Source organism: Salmo salar, chromosome ssa01, assembly GCF_905237065.1.
Source record: "Salmo salar chromosome ssa01, Ssal_v3.1, whole genome shotgun sequence".
NCBI lineage: Eukaryota > Metazoa > Chordata > Actinopteri > Salmoniformes > Salmonidae > Salmo > Salmo salar.
The window spans coordinates 21,655,469-21,677,160 of NC_059442.1; the positions used below are offsets into that span (position 1 = coordinate 21,655,469).

The 21,692-nt window shown below is 44.5% G+C and overlaps 1 protein-coding gene across 1 annotated transcript in view; it reads right to left on the bottom strand.

Moving 5' to 3' along the window:
• LOC106575065 (AT-rich interactive domain-containing protein 1B) overlaps window positions 1-21,019 on the bottom strand; it is a 304,921-nt gene extending 283,902 nt beyond the window's left edge. Inside the window, exon 1 of the mRNA XM_045714993.1 lies at window positions 19,430-21,019. Within this exon, the coding sequence (XP_045570949.1) occupies window positions 19,430-20,674 (1,245 nt within the window). The 5' untranslated portion in view covers window positions 20,675-21,019. The remainder of the gene's footprint in view (window positions 1-19,429) is intronic.
• Window positions 21,020-21,692: the final 673 nt, after the last annotated feature.

The following is a 21,692-nucleotide window of genomic DNA, read 5'->3' on the forward strand; positions in this document are numbered from 1 at the left end:
AGTCAGAGAGAGACAGAGAGAGACAGAGGGAGACAGAGAGAGACAGAGGGCGACAGAGAGAGACAGAGAGAGACAGAGAGAGACAGAGGGAGAAAGAGGGAGACAGAGGGAGACAGAGGGAGACAGAGGGAGACAGAGAGAGAGACAGATGGAGACGGAAAGAGACAGAGGGAGACAGAGAGAGACAGAAGGAGACAGAGAGAGTCAGAGGGAGACAGAGGGAGACAGAGGGCGACAGAGGGAGACAGAGGGAGTCAGAGGGAGACAGGGGGAGTCAGAGGGAGACAGAGAGAGATAGAGAGAGACAGAGAGAGAGACAGACGGAGACGGAGAGAGACAGAGGGAGACAGAGAGAGACAGAGGGAGACAGAGAGAGTCAGAGGGAGACAGAGGGAGACAGAGGGAGACAGAGGGAGACAGAGGGAGAAAGAGGGAGACAGAGGGAGACAGAGAGAGTCAGAGGGAGACAGAGGGAGTCAGAGGGAGACAGGGGGAGTCAGAGGGAGACAGAGAGAGATAGAGAGAGACAGAGAGAGACAGACGGAGACGGAGAGAGACAGAGGGAGACAGAGAGAGACAGAGGGAGACAGAGAGAGTCAGAGGGAGACAGAGGGAGACAGAGAAAGACAGAGGGAGACAGAGGGAGTCAGAGGGAGACAGAGGGAGACAGAGAGAGACAGAGGGAGACAGAGAGAGACAGAGGGCGACAGAGAGAGACAGAAAGAGACAGAGGGCGACAGAGAGAGACAGAGGGAGACAGAGAGAGACAGAGGGAGACAGAGAGAGAGAGACCGAGGGAGACCGAGGGAGACAGAGAGACACAGAGAGAGACAGAGAGAGACAGAGGGAGACAGAGGGAGACAGAGAGACACAGAGAGAGACAGAGAGCGACAGAGGGAGACAGAGGGAGACAGAGAGAGACAGAAAGAGACAGAGGGAGACAGAGGGAGAGAGACCGAGGGAGACAGAGAGACACAGAGGGAGACAGAGGGAGACAGAGGGAGACAGAGAGAGACAGAGGGCGACAGAGAGAGACAGAGGGAGACAGAGAGAGAGAGACCGAGGGAGACAGAGAGACACAGAGGGAGACAGAGGGAGACAGAGGGAGACAGAGAGAGACAGAAAGAGACAGAGGGAGACAGAGGGAGAGAGACCGAGGGAGACAGAGAGACACAGAGGGAGACAGAGGGAGACAGAGGGAGACAGAGAGAGACAGAAAGAGACAGAGGGAGACAGAGGGAGAGAGAGAGAGAGAGAGAGAGAGAGAGAGAGAGAGAGAGAGAAGACATTTTGGAAATGTTTCCTTTCAGATTGCAACAACCACTAAAGCTACGTCTGCAATTCTGTCAATGTCACTGGTGGTTTCCAACACACAAACAAATACACACATAGAAACATTGTAGGGCATAAACTCTATATACAGTGTAACATACTGTACATTTGGCAGAAAAGATATCTCCGGGTGTCCTCATCACACCCACCACCCAGATCCATTCTAACCCAGAGCATGTCTCATGTCTCAGCCTCCACACTGGGCAAAGGAACACTTTGTTAGCCAAACTATGGATTATGCTAATGTGATCTACAACAGGGCAAACAGCCTCCCTTCTGACATACAGCTGACGTTATAGTAACCTTTACATGTTTGTCCAACAATACCAATGGATGTTCATCAAGAAGACAAAACATGGTATTGTCGAGGGAGGTGGTGTTACAGCAAGCCTGTCTCCTGCTCACAGCACTAGTAGATTTTAGTGAAAAGATGCCAAACCAATAACAAACTCTCCTTTTGCATTCCATTTTAAATGAGATCTATATGCTATTGCTCAAACAATATACTTGAAGTTTAACTAGTGTAGGTACAAACTGGTTTGTAAATGTATATTTTGATATTTCTGCAAACATACACTGCGTGGCCAAAAGTATGTGGACAGCTGCTCGTCAAACGTCTCATTCCAAAATCATGGGCATTAATATGGAGTTGGTCCCCCCTTTACTGCTATAACAGCCTCCACTCTTATGGGAAGACTTTCCACTAGATGTTAGAACATTGCTGAGGGGACTTGCTTCCATTCAGCGACAAGATGATTAGTGAGGTCAGCACTGATGTTGGGTGATTAGGCCCGCAGTCGGCATTCCAAATCATGCCAAAGGTGTTTCGGTCAGGGCTCTGTGCAGGCCAGTCAAGATATTCCACACTGATGTCGACAAACCATTTCTGTATGGACCTCGCTTTGTGCCAGGGGCATTGTCATGCTGAAACAGGAAAGGGCCTTCCCCAAACTATTGCCACAGTTGGAAGTACAGAATTGTCTAGAATGTCCCTTCACTGGAACTAAGGGACCTAGCCCGAACCATGAAAACCAGACCATTATTCCTCCTCCACCAAACTTTACAGTTGGCACTATGCATTTGGGCGGGTAGCGTTCTCCTGGCATCCTCCAAACCTAGGTTCGTCCGTCAGACTACCAGATAGTGAGGTGTGATTCATCACTCCAGAGAACGTGTTTCCACTGCTCCAGAGTCCAATGGCGGTGAGCTTTACACCACTCCAGTCAACGCTTGGCATTGCGCATGGTGATCTTAAGCTTGTGTGCGGCTGGAAAACCAATTTTCCAGCCGCGTGCTGACGTTGCTTTCAACGTCAGCGTTGCTTCCATTTTTACACGCTATGTCCTTCAGCACTCGGTGGTCCCGATCTGAGCCGTTGTTGCTCCTAGACGTTTCTACTTCACAATAACAGCTCTTACGGTTGACCGGTGCAACTCTAACAGGGCATAAATATGACGAACTGACTTGTTGGACAGGTGGCATCCTATGACGGTGCCACGTTGAAAGTCACTGAGCTCTTCAGTAAGGCCATTCTACTACCAATCTTTTCCTTTGGAGATTGTACGGCTGTGTGCTCGGTTTCATACACCTGTCAGCAACAGGTGGGGCTGAAATAGCCAAATCCACTAATTTGAAGGGGTTTCCACAAACTTTTGTATATATAGTGTATTTCCAAACCAACCTTCCCAAATTATTACAGCACAGAAATACTTGAACAGGCTTATTGAGTTTGTTTGCAAGTACACTTACACAGACACAATATCCATATTTTGTCCAATCAGCCAGTGTTTTTGTGGCCTGGGGTGTGGTGGGGATCGAGATGACATAATTGCTCTAATTGCTTTAATTGGTGTAAATGACAACCTGTTCAGACAGAGGTGGTCAACACAGTCCCACATTTGACCAGAGGCTCTAAATCATCTCTACCATCATCACACCTTCTCACACGGTCAATTTGCCAGATCAACGGCTGTCATTCTGTCTATTGCAATCAGAAGGTTGGGCAGGGGTGAATAAAGCAGATCTTCCCCTACTGCTGCTAGTAACTACAGCAGAGAGAGATATCTTTCCCAAAATTATAATTCAATACAAAGAATTTGAAACTATAAAAGATGAAGAAAAAATCTAATATTTATTGGGTGAAAAGCCAAAATGTGCAGTTTTGGCAGCCAAATATGTGTCCTCCTGCCACAACCTGAGGGACAGCCAAATATGTGTCCTCCTGCCACAACCTGAGGGACAGCCAAATATGTGTCCTCCTGCCACAACCTGAGGGACAGCCAAATATGTGTCCTCCTGCCACAACCTGAGGGACAGCCAAATATGTGTCCTCCTGCCACAACCTGAGAGACAGCCAAATATGTGTCCTCCTGCCACAACCTGAGAGACAGCCAAATATGTGTCCTCCTGCCACAACCTGAGGGACAGCCAAATATGTGTCCTCCTGCCACAACCTGAGGGACAGCCAAATATGTGTCCTCCTGCCACAACCTGAGGGACAGCCAAATATGTGTCCTCCTGCCACAACCTGAGAGACAGCCTGTGAAGAGTGCAAAGTAATGTGGATAATATTTCCCATCTTGTTTTGTTTTGTCCTTCATACCAGCTCATGTGTCTTCTCAGTCATGTTGACACTGGTCTACTACCATCGCTTTAATGTATTGTTGTTCTGATTAATATTGTTAGAGAGAGAGAGAGGGAAGTGGAAGAGAGAGAGAAGGGAAGAGGAAGTGAGAGAGGGAAGAGGAAGAGAGAGAGGGAAGAGGAAGAGAGAGAGGGAAGAGGAAGAGAGAGAGGGAAGGGGAAGAGAGAGAGGGAAGAGGAAGAGAGAGAGGGAAGAGGAAGAGAGAGAGGGAAGAGGAAGAGAGAGAGGGAAGAGGAAGAGAGAGAGGGAAGAGGAAGAGAGAGAGGGAAGAGGAAGAGAGAGAGGGAAGAGGAAGAGAGAGAAAGGAAGAGGAAGAGAGAGAGGGAAGAGGAAGAGAGAGAAGGGAAGAGGAAGAGAGAGAGGGAAGAGGAAGAGAGAGAGGGAAGAGGAAGAGAGAGAGGGAAGAGGAAGAGAGAGAAGGGAAGAGGAAGAGAGAGAGGGAAGAGGAAGAGACAGAAGGGAAGAGGAAGAGAGAGAGGGAAGAGGAAGATAGAGAGAATGGAAGAGGAAGTGAGAGAGTGGGAAGAGAGAGAGGGGGAAGGGGAAGAGAGAAAGGGGGCAGAAGAATAGAAAGAGAGAGAGAATTTACAACAACAACAAAACAGAGCAAACTAGAATGCTATTTGGCCCTAAACAGAGAGTTCTGAATACCTGATCACTGTGACTGACCCAAAATTAAGGAAATCTTTGAATATGTACATACTCTGTGCACACTGCCCACAAAATGAGGTGGGAACTGAGCTGCACTTCCTAACCTCCTGCCAAATGTATGACCATATTAGAGACACATATTTCCCTCAGATTACACTGACCCACAAAGAATTTGAAAACAAACCCAATTTTGATAAGCTCCACATATCTATTGGGTGAAATACCACAGTGTACCATCACAGCAGCAAGATATGTAACCTGTTTCCACAAGAAAAGGGCAACCAGTGAACAACAAACACCATTGTAAATACAACCTATAGTTATGTTTATTTATTTTCCCATTTGTACTTTAACTATTTGCATATCATTACAACACTGTATTTAGACATAATATGACATTTGAAATGTCTTTATTCTTTTGGAACTTTTGTGAGTGTAATGTTTACTGTTAATAGTTTTTTTCACTTTTGTTTATTATCTATTTCACTTGCTTTGGCAATGTAAACATATGTTTCCCATGCCAATAAAGCCCCTTAAATTGAAATTGAGGGAGAGAGAGAGAGAGCGAGAGAGAGAGAGAGAGAGAGAGGGAGGGAGGGAGGGAGGGAGAGGGAGGGAGGGAGAGAGAGAGCGAGAAAGAGAGAGAGAGAGAGAGAGAGAGAGAGAGAGAGAGAGAGAGAGAGAGAGAGAGAGAGAGGGAGGGAGGGAGGGAGGAGAGCGAGAGAGAGAGAGAGAGAGAGAGAGAGAGGGAGGGAGGGAGGGAGGGAGAGAGAGAGAGAGAGAGAGAGAGAGAGAGAGAGGGAGAGAGGGAGAGAGAGAGAGAGCCCTCTCCCTTTAACCTTCCACTGGAGGATGCTCAGGCTGAGAAGACAGCCAGGGGATCAGAGAACAGAGTAGAGGTCGACCGATTATGATTTTTCAGCGCCGATACCGATACCGATATTGGATGACCAAAAAAGCCGATACTGATCAATCGGACGATTTTTATATATATATTTGTAATAATGACAGTTACAACAATACTGAATGAACACTTATTTTAACTTAATATAATACATCAATAAAATCAATTTAGCCTCAAATAAATAATGAAACATGTTCAATTTGGTTTAAATAATGCAAAAACAAAGTGTTGGAGAAGAAAGTAAAAGTGCAATATGTGCCATGTAAAAAAGCTAACTTTAAGTTCCTTGCTCAGAACATGAGAACATATGAAAGCTGGTGGTTCCTTTTAACATGAGTCTTCAATATTCCCAGGTAAGAAGTTTTAGGTTGTAGTTATTATAGTAATTATAGGACTATTTCTCTCTATACGATTTGTATTTCACTATGGTTACGACAGTGCTTTTTTCGCAAATGCGCTTGTTAAATCATCACCCATTTGGTGAAGTAGGTTGTGATTCGATGATAAATTAACAGGCACCGCATCGATTATATGCAACGCAGGACAAGCTAGTTAACCAAGTAATATCATCAACCATGTGTAGTTAACTAGTGATTATGTTAAGATTGATTGTTTTTTCTAAGATAAGTTTAATGCTAGCTAGCAACTTACCTTGGCTGCTTGCTGCCCTCGCGTAACAGGTAGTCATCCTGCCACGCAGGCTCCTCGTGGAGTGCAATGTAAGGCAGGTGGTTAGAGCGTTGGACTAGTAACCAGAAGGTTGCAAAAACGAATCCCCGAGCTGACAAGGTAAAAATCTGTCGTTCTGCCCCTGAACAAGGCAGTTAACCCACCATTCCTAGGCCGTCATTGAAAATAAGAATGTGTTCTTAACTGACTTGCCTAGTTAAATAAAGGTGTATACATTTTTGTTTTATATAAAAATTTAAAAAAATCGGTGTCCAAAAATACCGATTACCGATTGTTATGAAAACTTGAAATCGGCCCTAATTAATCGGCCATTCCGATTAATCGGTCAACCTCTAGAACAGAGAGAAGGAGAGAGGGGAGGGGTAGTAAGAGAGGGCTAGAGGGGGAGAAAAGAGGGATGGAACAATAAAAAGAGAGAAATGAATAGCAAAGAGAGAGAGAGAACGAGAGAGAGAGAGAGACAGAGCGAGAGACCTCCTTTACATATGTTTCCCATGCCAATAAAGCCATTTAAATTGAATTGAAATTGAATTGAGAGAGAGTGAGAGAAAGAGAGAGAGAAAGGAGAGAGAGAGAGAGAGAGAGAGAGAGAAGAGAGAGAGAGAGAGAGAGAGAGAGAGAGAGAGAGAGAGAGAGAGAGAGAGAGAGAGAGAGAGAGAGATAATGGTGTCCCAAAAAAGCTCCAGTTGCCAGGACCACAAATACAAATTCCATCTAGACACCATTGCCCTAGAGCACACAAACCACTATACATACCTCGGCCTAAACATCAGCACCACAGGTAACTTCCACAAAGCTGTGAACGAGCTGACAGACAAGGCAAGAAGGGCCTTCTATGCCATCAAAAGGAACATAAAATTTGACATACCAATTAGGATCTGGCTAAAAATACTTGAATCAGTTATAGAACCCATTGCCCTTTATGGTTGTGAGGTCTGGGGTCCGCTCACCAACCAAGAATTCACTAAATGGGACAAACACCAAATTGAGACTCCGCATGCAGAATTCTGCAAAAATATCCTCGGTGTACAACGTAAAACACCAAATAATGCATGTAAAGCAGAATTAGGCCAATACACACTAATTGTCAAAATCCAGAAAAGAGCCGTTAAATTCTACAACCACCTAAAATGAAGAGATTCCCAAACCTTCCATAACAAAGCCATTACCTACAGAGAGATGAACCTGGAGAAGAGCCCCTAAGCAAGCTGGTCCTGTGGCTCTGTTCACAAACACAAACAGACCCCACAGAGCCCCAGGACAGCAACACAATTAGACCCAACCAAATCATGACAAAACAAAAATATAATTATTTGACACAAAAACAGCAAACTAGAATGCTATATGACCCTAAACAGAGAGTACACAGTGGCAGAATACCTGACCACTGTGACTGACCCAAACTTAAGGAAAGCTTTGACTATGTAAAGACTCAGTGACCATAGCCTTGCTATTGAGAAAGGCCCCTGAAGGCAGACATGGCTCTCAAGAGAAGACAGGCTATGTGCACACTACACTGCCCACAAAATGAGGTGGGAACTGAGCTGCACTTCCTAACCTCCTGCCAAATGTATGACCATATTAGAGACACATATTTCCCTCAGATTACACAGATCCTCAAAGAATTTGAAAACAAACCCAAGAAAAGGGAAACCAGTGAAAAACAAACACCATTGTAAATGCAACATATATTTATGTTGATTTATTTTCCCATTTGTACTTTAACTATTTGCACATCATTACAACACTGTATATAGACATAATATGACATTTGACATGTCTTTATTCTTTTGGAACTTTTGTGACTGTAATGTTTACTGTACATTTTTTATTATTTATTTCACTTTTGTTTATTATCTATTTCACTTGCTTTGGCAATGTAAACATATGTTTCCCATGCCAATAAAGCCCTTAAATTGAAAATAAAATTGAATTGAGAAAGAGAGATCCCTTTTCCTCTAAGAGGAGGGGGGGAAAGCTCTCCTCCCATTCACTGTCTGCACGTGGCTAATTTGCATGTGTGAAGGTCAGAGGGATTGTGGGAGGTGAAAGAGGCCACCAAAGGGCTGCCTGCCAGCCTGGCTCCCTGCCCAGCCCTCCCGCTCCGCCAGCCAGCCTGCCCCACACAAACGGCACACCACTGTTTGAGGGGAATACGATAGCTCCAGGGTACCAGAGAGGGAGGGAAACCCACGGGCAGGCAGAAATCATCTGACCAACCACTCTGCTCCTAAACCCATACTGTGTTTCCATCCCTTTCATTTACCTTCTTGGAGAGGCTGGGGCAAGTTTCAGATGGAGGGCTCTAAATACTTGAATATTTCCCCTGCTCATAACTTTCTCTCTTTCTCCCTCTCTCCCTCTCTGAAGTCAGCCCCATGACTCAGTAGCCTTGTGTGACTGTGTTCAAATTCTGCTACTGCCCGCTGCTATATTTCCATATTTCTCAGATTGCCTCACTCTCTCTCTCTCCCCAGAAAAGACACTCTGCGTGGCCATCTTCACACCCCTGCTGTGAGAAATAACCAGAGAGAGAGAAGCTAGGCTGGGTGCTCTGAACAGAGCTTCCCTGATGCCTCAGACAGACAGACAGACAGACAGACAGACAGACAGACAGACAGACAGACAGACAGACAGACAGACAGACAGACAGACAGACAGACAGACAGACAGACAGACAGACAGACAGACAGACAGACAGACAGACAGACAGACAGACAGACAGACAGACAGACGAGTCAGCCAAGGCAGGCTTCTGATCCAGCCCAGGAACCACATGCTTCATAAACAACAGGTGTAGACTAACAGTGAAATGCTTACTTACCGGCCCTTCCCAACAATGCAGAGAGAAAGAAAATAGAGAAATAATAGAAAAATCACACAAGGAATAAATACACAATGAGTAACAACGTGCAGGGGTACGAGGTAATTGAGGTAGATGTGTACATAGGTAGGGGTAAAGTGACAGATAATAAACAGTAGCAGCAACGCATTATAAGCTGATGAGCTGTAGACCACACTACCCACCGAGAGAGTTTTAATCTGTATTATTTGTAGCTGTTTACATACCACCACAGTCAGAGACTGGCACTAAGACAGCATTGAATGAGCTGTATTCCGCCATAAGCAGACAAGGAAACGCTCACCCAGAGGCAACGCTCCTAGTAGCCAGGGACTTTAATGCAGCGAAACTTAAATCCGTTTTACCAAATTTCTATCAGCATGTTAAATGTGCAACCAGAGGAAAAAGAACTCTCGACCACCTTTACTCCACACACAGAGACGCATACAAAGCTTTCCCTCGCCCTCCATTTGGCAAATCTGACCATAATTCTATCCTCCTGATTCCTGCTTACAAGCTAAAATTAAAGCAGGAAGCACCAGTGACTTGATCAATAAAAAAGTGGTCAGAGGAAGCAGATGCTAAATAACAGGACTGTTTTTCTATCACAGACTGGAACATGTTCCGGGATTCCTCCGATGGCATTGAGGAGTACACCACATCATTCATTGGCTTCGTCAATAAGTGCATTGATGACGTCGTCCCCACAGTGACCGTACGTACATACCCCAACCAGAACCATGGATTACAGGCAACATCCACACTGAGCTAAAGGCTAGAGCTGACGCTTTCAAGGAACGGGACTCTAACTCGGAAGCTTATAAGAAATCCCGCTATGCCCTCCGACGAACCATAAAACAGGCAAACCGTCAATACAGGACTAAGATCGAATCGTACTACACCGGCTCTTACGCTCGTCAGATGTGCAGGGCTTGCAAACCATTACAGACTACAAAGGGAAGCACAGCCGAGAGCTGCCCAGTGACACGAGTCTACCAGATGAGCTAAACTACTTCTATGCTTGCATCGAGGCCAATAACACTGAAACATGCATGAGATCACCAGCTGTTCCAGAAGACTGTGTGATCACGTTCTCCGCAGCCGATGTGAGTAAGACCTTTAAACAGGTCAACATTCACAAGGCTGCAGGGCCAGACGGATTACCAGGACGTGTACAGCGAGCATGCGCTGACCAACTGGCAAGTGTCTTCACTGACATTTTCAACCTCTCCCTATCCGAGTCTGTAATACCAACATGTTTTAAGCAGACCACCATAGTCCCTGTGCCCAAGGACACTAAGGTAACCTGCCTAAATGACTTCCGACCCGTAGCACTCATGTCTGTAGCCATGAAGTGCTTTGAAAGGCTGGTCAAGGCTCACATCAACACCATCATCCCAGAAACCCTAGACCCACTCCAATTTGCATTCCGCCCCAACAGATCCACAGATGATGCAATCTCTATTGCACTCCACACTGCTCTTTCCCACCTGGACAAAAGGAACACCTATGTGAGAATGTTATTTATTGACTACATTTCAGCGTTCAACTCCATAGTGCCCTCAAAGCTCATCAATAAGCTAAGGACCCTGGAACTAAACACCTCCCTCTGCAACTGGATCCTAGACTTTCTGACGGGCCGCCCCCAGGTAGTAAGGGTAGGTAACAACACATCCGCCACGCTGATCCTCAACAAAGGGGCCCCTCAGGGATGCGTGCTCAGTCCCCTCCTGTACTCCCTGTTCACTCATGACTGCATGGCCAGGCACGACTCCAACACCATCATTAAATTTGCAGATGACACTACAGTGGTAGGCCTGATCACCGACATCGCGAGACAGCCTATAGGGAGGAGGACATAGACCGGGCCATGTGGTGCTAGGACAACAACCTCTCTCTCAACGTGATCAAGACAAAGGAGATGATTGTGGACTACAGGAATAAGAGGACCGAGCATGCCCCCATTCTCATTGACGGGGCTGCAGTGGAGCAGGTTGAGAGATTCAAGTTTGTTGGCGTCCACATCACCAACAAGCTAACATGTCCAAGCACACCAAGATAGTCGTGAAGAGGGCACGACAAAACCTATTCCCCCTCAGGAGAATGAAAAGATTTGGCATGGGTCCTCAGATCCTCAAAAGGTTCTACAGCTGCACAATTGAGAGCACCCTAGCAAAACCAATTGTATGCTTTTCAACCGTTTGCTGCCCGCACCCGCCCGCCCGACTAGCATCACTACTCTGGACGGTTCTGACCTAGAATACGTGGACAACTACAAATACCTATGTGTCTGGCTAGACTGTAAACTCTCCTTCCAGACTCATATCAAACATCTCCAATCCAAAATTAAATCTAGAACCGGCTTTCTATTTCACAACAAAGCCTCCTTCACTCACGCCGCCAAACTTACCCTAGTAAAACTGACTATCCTACCGATCCTCGACTTCGGCGATGTCATCTACAAAATAGCTTCCAATACTCTACTCAGCAAATTGGATGCAGTCTATCACAGTGCCATCAGCTTTGTTACCAAAGCGCCTTATACCACCCACCACTGTGACCTGTATGCTCTAGTCGGCTGGCCATCGCTACATATTCGTCGCCAGACCCACTATGCTAGGTAAAGCTCCGCCTTATCTCAGCTCACTGGTCACGATAACAACACCCACCCGTAGCACGCGCTCCAGCAGGTGTATCTCACTGGTCATCCCCAAAGCCAACACCTCCTTTGGCCACCTTTACTTCCAGTTCTCTGCTGCCAGTGACTGGAACGGATTGCAAAAATCGCTGAAGCTGGAGACTTACATTTCCCTCACTAACTTTAAACATCAGCAATCTGAGCAGCTTACCGATCACTGCAGCTGTACATAGTCCATCTGTAAATAGCCCATCCAATCTACCTACCTCATTCCCATATTGTTTTATTTACTTTGCTGCTCTTTTGCACACCAGTATCACTACTTATACACTGTCATCTGCTCATCATCATCTGCTCATCTATCACTCCAGTGTTAATCTGCTAAATTGTAATTACTTTGCTACTATGGCCTATTTATTGCCTTACCTCCTCATGCCATTTGCACACACTGTATATAGACTTTCTTTTTTTCTATTGTGTTATTGACTGTACGCTTCTTTATTCCATGTGTAACTCTGTGTTTTTTGTGTCGCACTGCTTTGCTTTATCTTGGCCAGGTCGCAGTTGTAAATGAGAACTTGTTCTCAACTAGCTTACCTGGTTAAATAAAGATGAACAAATAAAAATAATTCCTGAGTGGTTGCATCACTGCCTGGTATGGCAACTACTCAGTCACCGACCGCAAGGCACTACAGAGGGTAGTGCAAACAGCACAGTACATCACTGGGGCCAAGCTTCCTGCCATCCAGGATCTCTATACCAGGCGGTGTCAGAGGAAGGCCCTAAAAATTGTCAAAGACTCCAGCCACCCTAGTCATAGACTGGTCTCTCTGCTACCTCACGGCAAGCGGTACCAGAGCGCCAAGTCTAGGTCCAAGAGGCTTCTAAACAGCTTCTACCCGCAAGCCATAAGACTCCTGAACATCTAGTCAAATGGCTAGCCAGACTATTTGCAGTACCCTCATCCCCTCTTTACACCACTGCTACTCTCTGTTGTCATCTATGCATAGTCACTTTAATAACTCTACCTACATGTACATACTACCTCAACTAACCGGTGCCCCTGCACATTGACTCTGTAACGGTACCCCCCTGTATATAGTCTCGCTATTGTTATTTTACTGCGGCTCTTTAATTACTTGTTACTTTTATCTCTTATTCTTATCCAAAAAATGTTTAACTGCATTGTTGGTTAGGGGCTCGTAAGTAAGCATTTCACCTGTTGTATTCGGCGCATGTGACTAATAAAATTAGATTTTGATTTGATGAGTCAAAAGAGTTCGTGTAAAAAGGGTCAATGCAGATAGTCTGGTAGCTATTTGGTTAACTATTTAACTAACTATTTAGCAGTCTTATGGTTTGGGGGATAGAAGCTGTTCAGGGTCCTGTTGGTTCCAGACTTGGTGCATCGGTACCATGCTTGTCATGTGGTAGCAGAGAGAACAGTCTATGACTTGGGTGGATGGAGTGTTTGACAATCGTTAGGGCCTTCCTCTGACCCCGCCTGGTGTAGCGGTCCTGGATGACAGGGAGCTCAGCCCTAGTGATGTACTCTCGTTCTCTCCACAGCCTGAGAATGTGTACTGGCTACCACTGATAAAGGCCATGCTCAGAGAGGAGGGTTAGGTGGCAGAATATCACCATGTCCTGTCTATCAATGTCATCCAGACGTCTGTTATGTCCATCAGTCATGTAGAAATGTTCACGTCAAAATAACAAATCCATTAGGACACAAAGAGGCTACGGGTTTGAACTACCTCAATCATGTAGTGCAGCATTACCATGCAGTTTGGGATTGGGAATAAACTAGCATCCTGAACTCCAAATAGCCAAAAGCCAAACAAAAACAATGCAGGTTTTCAATAACTAAAAAACTGCTCTGCTTCAACACATTTTTGCACTCTGTATGTTATGAGCGCATCACAGGCCAGAACAAAAAGTTACAATTATTTTATTAGCAAGCTAACTATACGTATAGTCGACGATCCGACTGGTCAATTTTTTATGGCAAATCTAAATTAATTGTCATTTTAAGAAAATCATGGGCAGTCCCGGGATAATCTAGCTGCCAATTACCGTCATGAGCATTGTGTTTCATCCAGCAAGATGAAAACCCTGGCCGTCTGCCAGACCCTTATCGGGAACAACAGAGCAAATGAACATTTCACTGTGTTGTTCCTAATCAGCGCTAGGCTAGGAGAGCCTGAGATGAAAACAAAGCAACATGAACAAAGCGTGGACGAGCAAGGGAAGGAGCTGAGGCTGGAGAACCAGTGCTGACGAGGCTACTTCTGTCTGCTCCACACTGCGCTGTCACACACACACACACACACACACACACACACACACACACACACACACACACCCACACACACACACATACATATACACTGCAGTGCATTACCCTTATACTACTGTAAATACGTGAAGACATTTTTGAAAGACTAAAAGGCAGAACTAGATTGAGAGAATATAATAAGCACTGTGTAAAATCAGTCAATACTAAAACTACAACAACAGTTTCATTTTACAAAAAACAAACATTTTTGTATGTTTCTTTACTGGCAGAATTGGAAGGCCAAAAAGATCATCAAGGACAACAACCACCCGAGCCACTGTCTGTTCACCCCGCTACCATCCAGAAGGCGAGGTCAGTACAGGTGCATCAAAGCTGTGACCGAGAGACTGAAAAACAGCTTCTATCTCAAGGCCATCACTGTTAAACAGCCATCACTAACTCAGAGAGGCTGCTGCCAACATACAGACTTGAAATCATTGGCCACTTTCATAAATTGATCAGTCGTCACTTTAATAATGCCACTTTAATAATGTTTACATATCTTACATTACTCATCTCATATGCACAGTGGGGGGGGGAAAGTATTTGATCCCCTGCTGATTTTGTACGTTTGCCCACTGATAAAGAAAGGATCAGTCTATAATTTTAATGGTAGGTTTATTTGAACAGTGAGAGACAGAATAACAACAAAAATATCGAGAAAAACGCATGTCAGAAATGTTAGAAATTGATTTGCATTTTAATGAGGGAAATAAGTATTTGACCCCCTCCTCAATCAGAAAGATTTCTGGCTCCCAGGTGTCTTTTATACAGGTAACGAGATGAGATTAGGAGCACACTCTTAAAAGGAGTGCTCCTAACCGCAGCTTGTTACCTGTAAAAAAGACACCTGTCCACAGAAGCAATCAATCAATCAGATTCCAAACTCTCCACCATGGCCAAGACCAAAGAGCTCTCCAAGGATGTCAGGGACAAGATTGTAGACCTACACAAGGCTGGAATGGGCTACAAGACCATCGCCAAGCAGCTTGGTGAGAAGGTGACAACATTTGGTGCGATTATTTGCAAATGGAAGAAAAACAAAAGAACTGTCAATATCCCCCAGCCTGGGGCTCCATGCAAGATCTCACCTCGTGGGGTTGCAATGATCATGAGAATGGTGAGGAATCAGCCCAGAACTACACGGGAGGATCTTGTCAATGATCTCAAGCCAGTTGGGACCATAGTCACCAAGAAAACAATTGGTAACACACTACGCCGTGAAGGTCTGAAATCCTGCAGCGCCAGCAAGGTCCCGCTGCTCAAGAATACATATACATGCCCGTCAGAAGTTTGCCAATGAACATCTGAATGATTCAGAGGACAACTGGTGAAAGTGTTGTGGTCAGATGAGACCAAAATGGAGCTTTGGCATCAACTCAACTCGCCGTGTTTGGAGGAGGAGGAATGCTGCCTATGACCCCAAGAACACCATTTCCACCGTCAAACATGGAGGTGGAAACATTATGCTTTGGGGGTGTTTTTCTGCTAAGGGGACAGGACAACTTCACCGCATCAAAGGGACGATGGATGGGGCCATGTACCGTCAAATATTGGGTGAGAACCTCCTTCCCTCAGCCAGGGCATTGAAAATGGGTCATGGATGGGTATTCCAGCATGACAATGACCCAAAACACACGGCCAAGGCAACAAATGAGTGGCTCAAGAATAAGCACATTAAGGTCCTGGAGTGGCCTAGCCAGTCTCCAGACCTTAATCCCATAGAAAATCTGTGGAGGGAGCTGAAGGTTTGAGTTGCCAAACGTCAGCCTCGAAACCTTAATGACTTGGAGAAGATCTGCAAAGAGGAGTGGGACAAAATCCCTCGTGAGATGTGTGCAAACCTGGTGGCCAACTACAAGAAACGTCTGACCTCTGTGATTGCCAACAAGGGTTTTGCCACCAAGTACTAAGTCATGTTTTGCAGAGGGGTCAAATACTTATTTCCCTCATTAAAATGCAAATCATTTTATAACATTTTTGACATGCGTTTTTCTGGATTTTTTTTTGTTATTCTGTCTCTCACTGTTCAAATAAACCTACCATAAAAATTATAGACTGATCATTCCTTTGTAAGTGGGCAAACGTACAAAATCAGCAGGGGATCAAATACTTTTTTCCCCCACTGTATATACTGTATTTTCTACCATCTATTGCATCTTGCTTATGGCACTCTGTCATCGCTCATCCATATATTCATATGTATATATTCTTATCCATCCCTTTAGATGTGTGTGTATTAGGTAGTTGTTGGGGAATTGTTAGATTACTTGTTAGATATTGCAGCACTGTCGGAACTAGAAGCACAAGCATTTCACTACACTCACAATGACATCTGCTAACCATGTGTATGTGAACAATAAAATTTGATTTGATTTGTTATGATTTGACCTATTTGATGAGAAACTAAGAAACAGTGTGCAGCAGCAGACAGACCACTAACTGATCACAGGGACTCTCTCTCTCATCCTCTGTCCATTTCCTCAATCAAATAGGCCAGAGTAATTGAAAATCTGGGACAATGCAATTTGGACGAAAGAGTAGCTTCAACTAGGGGTTGAACTCCTTCCTGTAGTTATACTCTGTGTGTGTGTGTGTGTGTGTGTGTGTGTGTGTGTGTGTGTGTGTGTGTGTGTGTGTGTGTGTGTGTGTGTGTGTGTGTGTGTGTGTGTGTGTGTGTGTGTGTGTGTGTGTGTGTGTGTGTGTGTGTGTGTCTTCACCTCCCAGTCTGTTTTAAATGAGGAAAGTGTTCTCACAGTGCTTGCTCCTGTAGAGTGGCAGTGGGGAGGAAATTAACTTGAAAGAGGGAGATTCTGCCGACAGGTGATTGAAGCATGTTTAACCAAACACACACACACACAGACACACAGACACACAGAGACTTTGAGGTGCTTAAAGCCAGATCATGGTTCAAACGGAGGATCCACATTAGACCGGACACACAACCCCTGTAGGTGCACTGACTGAGGAACCTCTCCCAGTCGATTACAAACCTGTTTATCCACATGTATACAGGATTTCTGTTCATATGAAACAACTTTAAAAACAATCTCTACTCCGGGTTCAAAATAAAATACATTGTAGTATGAAAATAAATACATTATAAGTAAACACCAAGTTCATCTGCATGCAACCTGTGCAAAACATATTGTACATTATTTTAATAGTAAGAGATTAATTTAGTTGATATCCTCTAGAGATTTATTCTGCTTGTAAATGTATGCTTATAATGTGCATCTTTAGCCCACTGATGTCTTTAAATAGTAGGGCCAACTATGATTGCTCCAATTTATTTACCAATTACAATTTGGAAGCTATTATTCTCTGAGGCTGAAGGAGAGGCTTATTAACTTAATGGCTGCCCAGCTCGGCTATGGTATGCATCACATACAATCATTACCCTCCAATGACTAACTATGATTATAACCACCGCTGTTCATAATGTTTAGATGGCACGGAAAATTGCCATAAATAAGCAGGTTGCCGTTTAATGTCACGAGTCTTGACCTGGAGGCAGAACTGAGAGATTTCCCCTTAGATAGTCCAGCTGCAAGGAAAAAATGTCTATAGTGTAAAAATTCATGAAAACAAAAATGAGCTTAGGTTTAGGCATTAGGGTTATCAGTGTGGTTAAGGTTAGGGTTAAAGGTTGGTTTAAAATCAGACTGTTTGACTTAGTGGCTGTGCCAGCTGGTGACTTCTCTGCAGAGCTGCCTCCAGTCCAAGATTCATGACGAAAAACGCTAACCTGACAGAAATACATTATATTGCTATTCTGAAACCTGGCATAATATTTTACAAATGACTTTGAATTATTTTCGTGTACAGTTATGTAAGACTAAAAGCATGACAATGATGTAGATGTGTATGATGTATTGTAGATGCTTAGCACTGTGGTTGTTGTGCATCCAAAATACACTATATAATATAACTATTTGTGGCATGAAAACCATTTAATTAATATTACAAAGGGTGTCATCCAAATGTCCTAATTTATGACTGTACTAAAACTACTTCAGACAAATCATTTATGATCTGTTGAATGACATGTCTAAGCTATACAATATGGGCTATTATTACTATGGAATTACTAAACCTACTACAATTAAAAATGTCATCAAAATCCCCCATGCACACAGGTATTCCTGGGAACTACAGAAAAGTAGCCTCGTGTTTTGTTTGGAAGAGAGTGAAAGAGCACACCTAGGCCACACCTCCACTTTGCCCTGGGGTCAAATATCTGGGTCATATTCAGCAGAGTTCATCCTTGACAATGTACCCATTCATGACAACACAACCCAAAGGCATAATGTATATATATACAACTCTTCATTATTCTATAGCCTCGAAGATGGCGTTCTACAGGCAACAGTATGAATAGTCCGTGCCCCGTCCCCCACCATGCCCCGGGTCAAGCGCCTGAACAGAGGGTTCAGCACTTCTTACATGAGCAGCGCTCAGCAACCTTGTGGGGAGACGGAGAGCCAATCAGATGGCAGATTTGATGTCAACTTAGAGGGAGTCGTCTGGGGAGTTTTACAGCCACTTTACCTCCACAATTCAAATCCCAAACCTTGCAATGGAGAGAAAACCTACTTACTTTCCGATAAATAACCCAGGCGGACAGCGTGATACAGACACGCCTCGCCTTCGACAGTCAGAGCGGCTATACTATATGCGCAAACATCGATTGCTAATTAAAATATATGATATTTTGAAGATATTATTTGCACATATTTGTAATTTAAAACAATATTAATCAATGTGTAACGTTTTAATTCGTCGAGACCATATACAGCGCGTCCCTCCAAATAACGTTTTTCTAGGTGTCTGCAACCACGTCCGCAAGAGGGCGAATCGCCAACATAAATAATTGTTTTTAATTAAAGAATGTAAATGCGTAATATCTTACACAAATAAAGCTCTTCAATTAAAATATGTGTCGGAAATAATCAACACACAGTCAAGGTAAATGCATTGCAACGATTTTAACCAAATACATATTAATAATTATAATAATATTCTGTTTAACGCGCCTTTACGCTCAAAATTGTATTTAGTTCCCAAGCCTATTTACGACTAATAGCCTATATTAATTGTGTAAAATCTCTGTTATGAAATAATGCCTGTATTGCACAAATACGTGACTGGCAGGCTATTGTTTTTCTCGCAAGAGTCACCTTGAGCAGATCTGAAACCAGCCAGTATTATCTTCTCCAATTACTTTACAGCAAGATTAATATTAGAAGTGCATTATTCACCGACAAACATCATATTTATGTGAAGTCGAGAGGGATTATTAGTTTCTGTGTAATAACACATATCAACAACTCTACAAGCATGACAGGTGTGACTCAGAGTACAGCTGAGTTTGTAAAACTAGTATTTACCTGTGGTCTGCTGATACCTTGCCCTCCGTTTCCAGGACTCATGGACGGGTGATTTCTCTGTTGCCCTGGCCAGCCATGGGTTGTGGAGCCATACTGAGAAGTCATGTCTTTTCCCAGGCCGATGCCATCTTGTTGTTGTGCAGAGGGACTGTTATAGTCTTGGTAGCCACTTCCATAACCTCGCATCATTGGACTTGGAGACGTCAGTAATTGGTTTAGTGTCGGGGTGGCCCCGGTAGGATGCTGACTCTGTCCTGGGAATCTCTGAAAGCCCCCAACACTTCCACCAGAACCGCAGGCAGCAGCTCCCATAGCAGCCTTGACGTGGCCAGCTGGAGTGTTGCTGCCAGGGCCAATCAGCATGTTACTGCCCTGTCTGGACGGGGCCATCATGCCATAGCCCGCGCCACAGTAGCCCTGCCGGTAGCCAGAATAGTGGTTGTAGTGGCTGTTGTGGTACCCTTCTTGGGAGTTGTGCACTGGGTCCATGTTGTTGGGTCCCGAAGAGTGCATCATCCCCATCCCTGTGCTTTGTTGTCCGCCATGTTGATCATAGCAGGGCCCTACTCTGGAAGTGCCATAGTAGTTATTAAACTCGCTGTTTCCTCCCGCGCTCTGGGGCTGGCTGATGATGTTGTTGGTCGTTGGTCCCAAGTTGGAATGTTCATACCTAGCACCCATCCGCTCCCCTGGTTTACAGGTATGATCCCCCTCACCTTTATTTAGCATCTGCTGCTCTGGCTGGCTACCCAAAACACCCTCCTTTCCTCCGTGATGCTGATTCTCACCCTCTCCCCTTGTCGCTTGGCTGTTGTTGTTTTTACTTTGTATCTGGCGCTGCTGATGCTGAGGAAACGGGTTCAATTGTGACTGCTGTTGCGGCGGTGTGAGGTGCTGAGGGGGATCTCCGCTCCCAACATTTTTCACTTTATGGTTCTCTATCAACCTGGTTTCCATCCCCCCCGGTGAGGTCGTCGAATCTGACGAAGTGACGTTATTTCCACTCTCCTTCTCCGGTGTGTCAGAATTGTTATTCGGAGAATAAGTTGAATTGACCATGTTGAGCTCATTTCGGTGGTGGTGATCAACATTATTCATTGTGTTAGTCCCATCAACAGCTCCAAGCATTGCTCCAGGTCTCGATATATTTCCTCCTCCTGAATGTATCTCTTGACCCAAACTGCCAGACAATTTCGTATTCTTATTATTAGTTATTGTCGGTGCTGATGCCACTTGCGCAGCCATTGTCACTTGAACATTTTAGACAGGGACACTGACCGACGCACAGAACACTATCACACAAAAAAAATACAGACAGAGGAAAAACACAAGCAGGAAAAAAATATTCAATGGAAAAACGAAGCTATGTTATAGCGCTGTAATGCTTGTAAAAATCGGCGGTGAAATGCGTTGCTGACAGCCGCGGCTTTGGCGCGGTCAGTGAGGCTTCATGCTGAAGTTTGTCGTCCGGGTTTAAATGAAACTTTTTTCCTTTCCTCAAACCCGGATATGGGTAAATGCTTGTCTCCCGGAGCCCTTCTGGCCCAGCATGGCATGAGAGAGAGAGAGCAAGCTCCACCAGCTATTATCCACCACCAGGCTCCAACGCGCCTCACATGGAAAACGCGGACTGGAGTCTCCAATGTTATCCAGTGAAGGAAAGTCACTGTATAATTTAGTATAGAAACAATATTGAATGGTAGCATGGTATCCGGGTGAAACAGTCATATTGAATAGAGGAATAGCCTACTTAATATACTACATTTCCTTTTCTACCATTATGCTGGAACTTAGTAAACTACCTCTCAGAGAGGCTTGTGTCTTCCAAAGATTTGCAGCTCCATCATAAATACACGCTTAATTCCAGATCTGGGTTTGAGTGTCGCCTACCCCGCTCTGCTCCCTCTTGGCTCATTCCAGTTTCTGCAGCTCTGAAAGACAGCGACACGCAACCACAGAAGCTGCAGCGCACAATAATGTTGCTATCAGAATAAGTATGTAATCTCACGCTGTAACTACCCCAACCACAAGCTTTTTAATCATCTTCAGCAGTTATGAGAACATTGTTTTTGAAATATAAGTGACGTCACTGCCCTTGACTATTAGGTCCCTTTATTTTCCTTTGCCTATTCTCGCTCATCAGTTATGTTTATTGAACAGATAAAGAAGGGTTGCTCGGACCTAAAATACACACGGGTGAAAAAAGTACCCAATTGTCATACTTGAGTAAAAGTGAAGATACCTTAATAACAGAAAATGACTC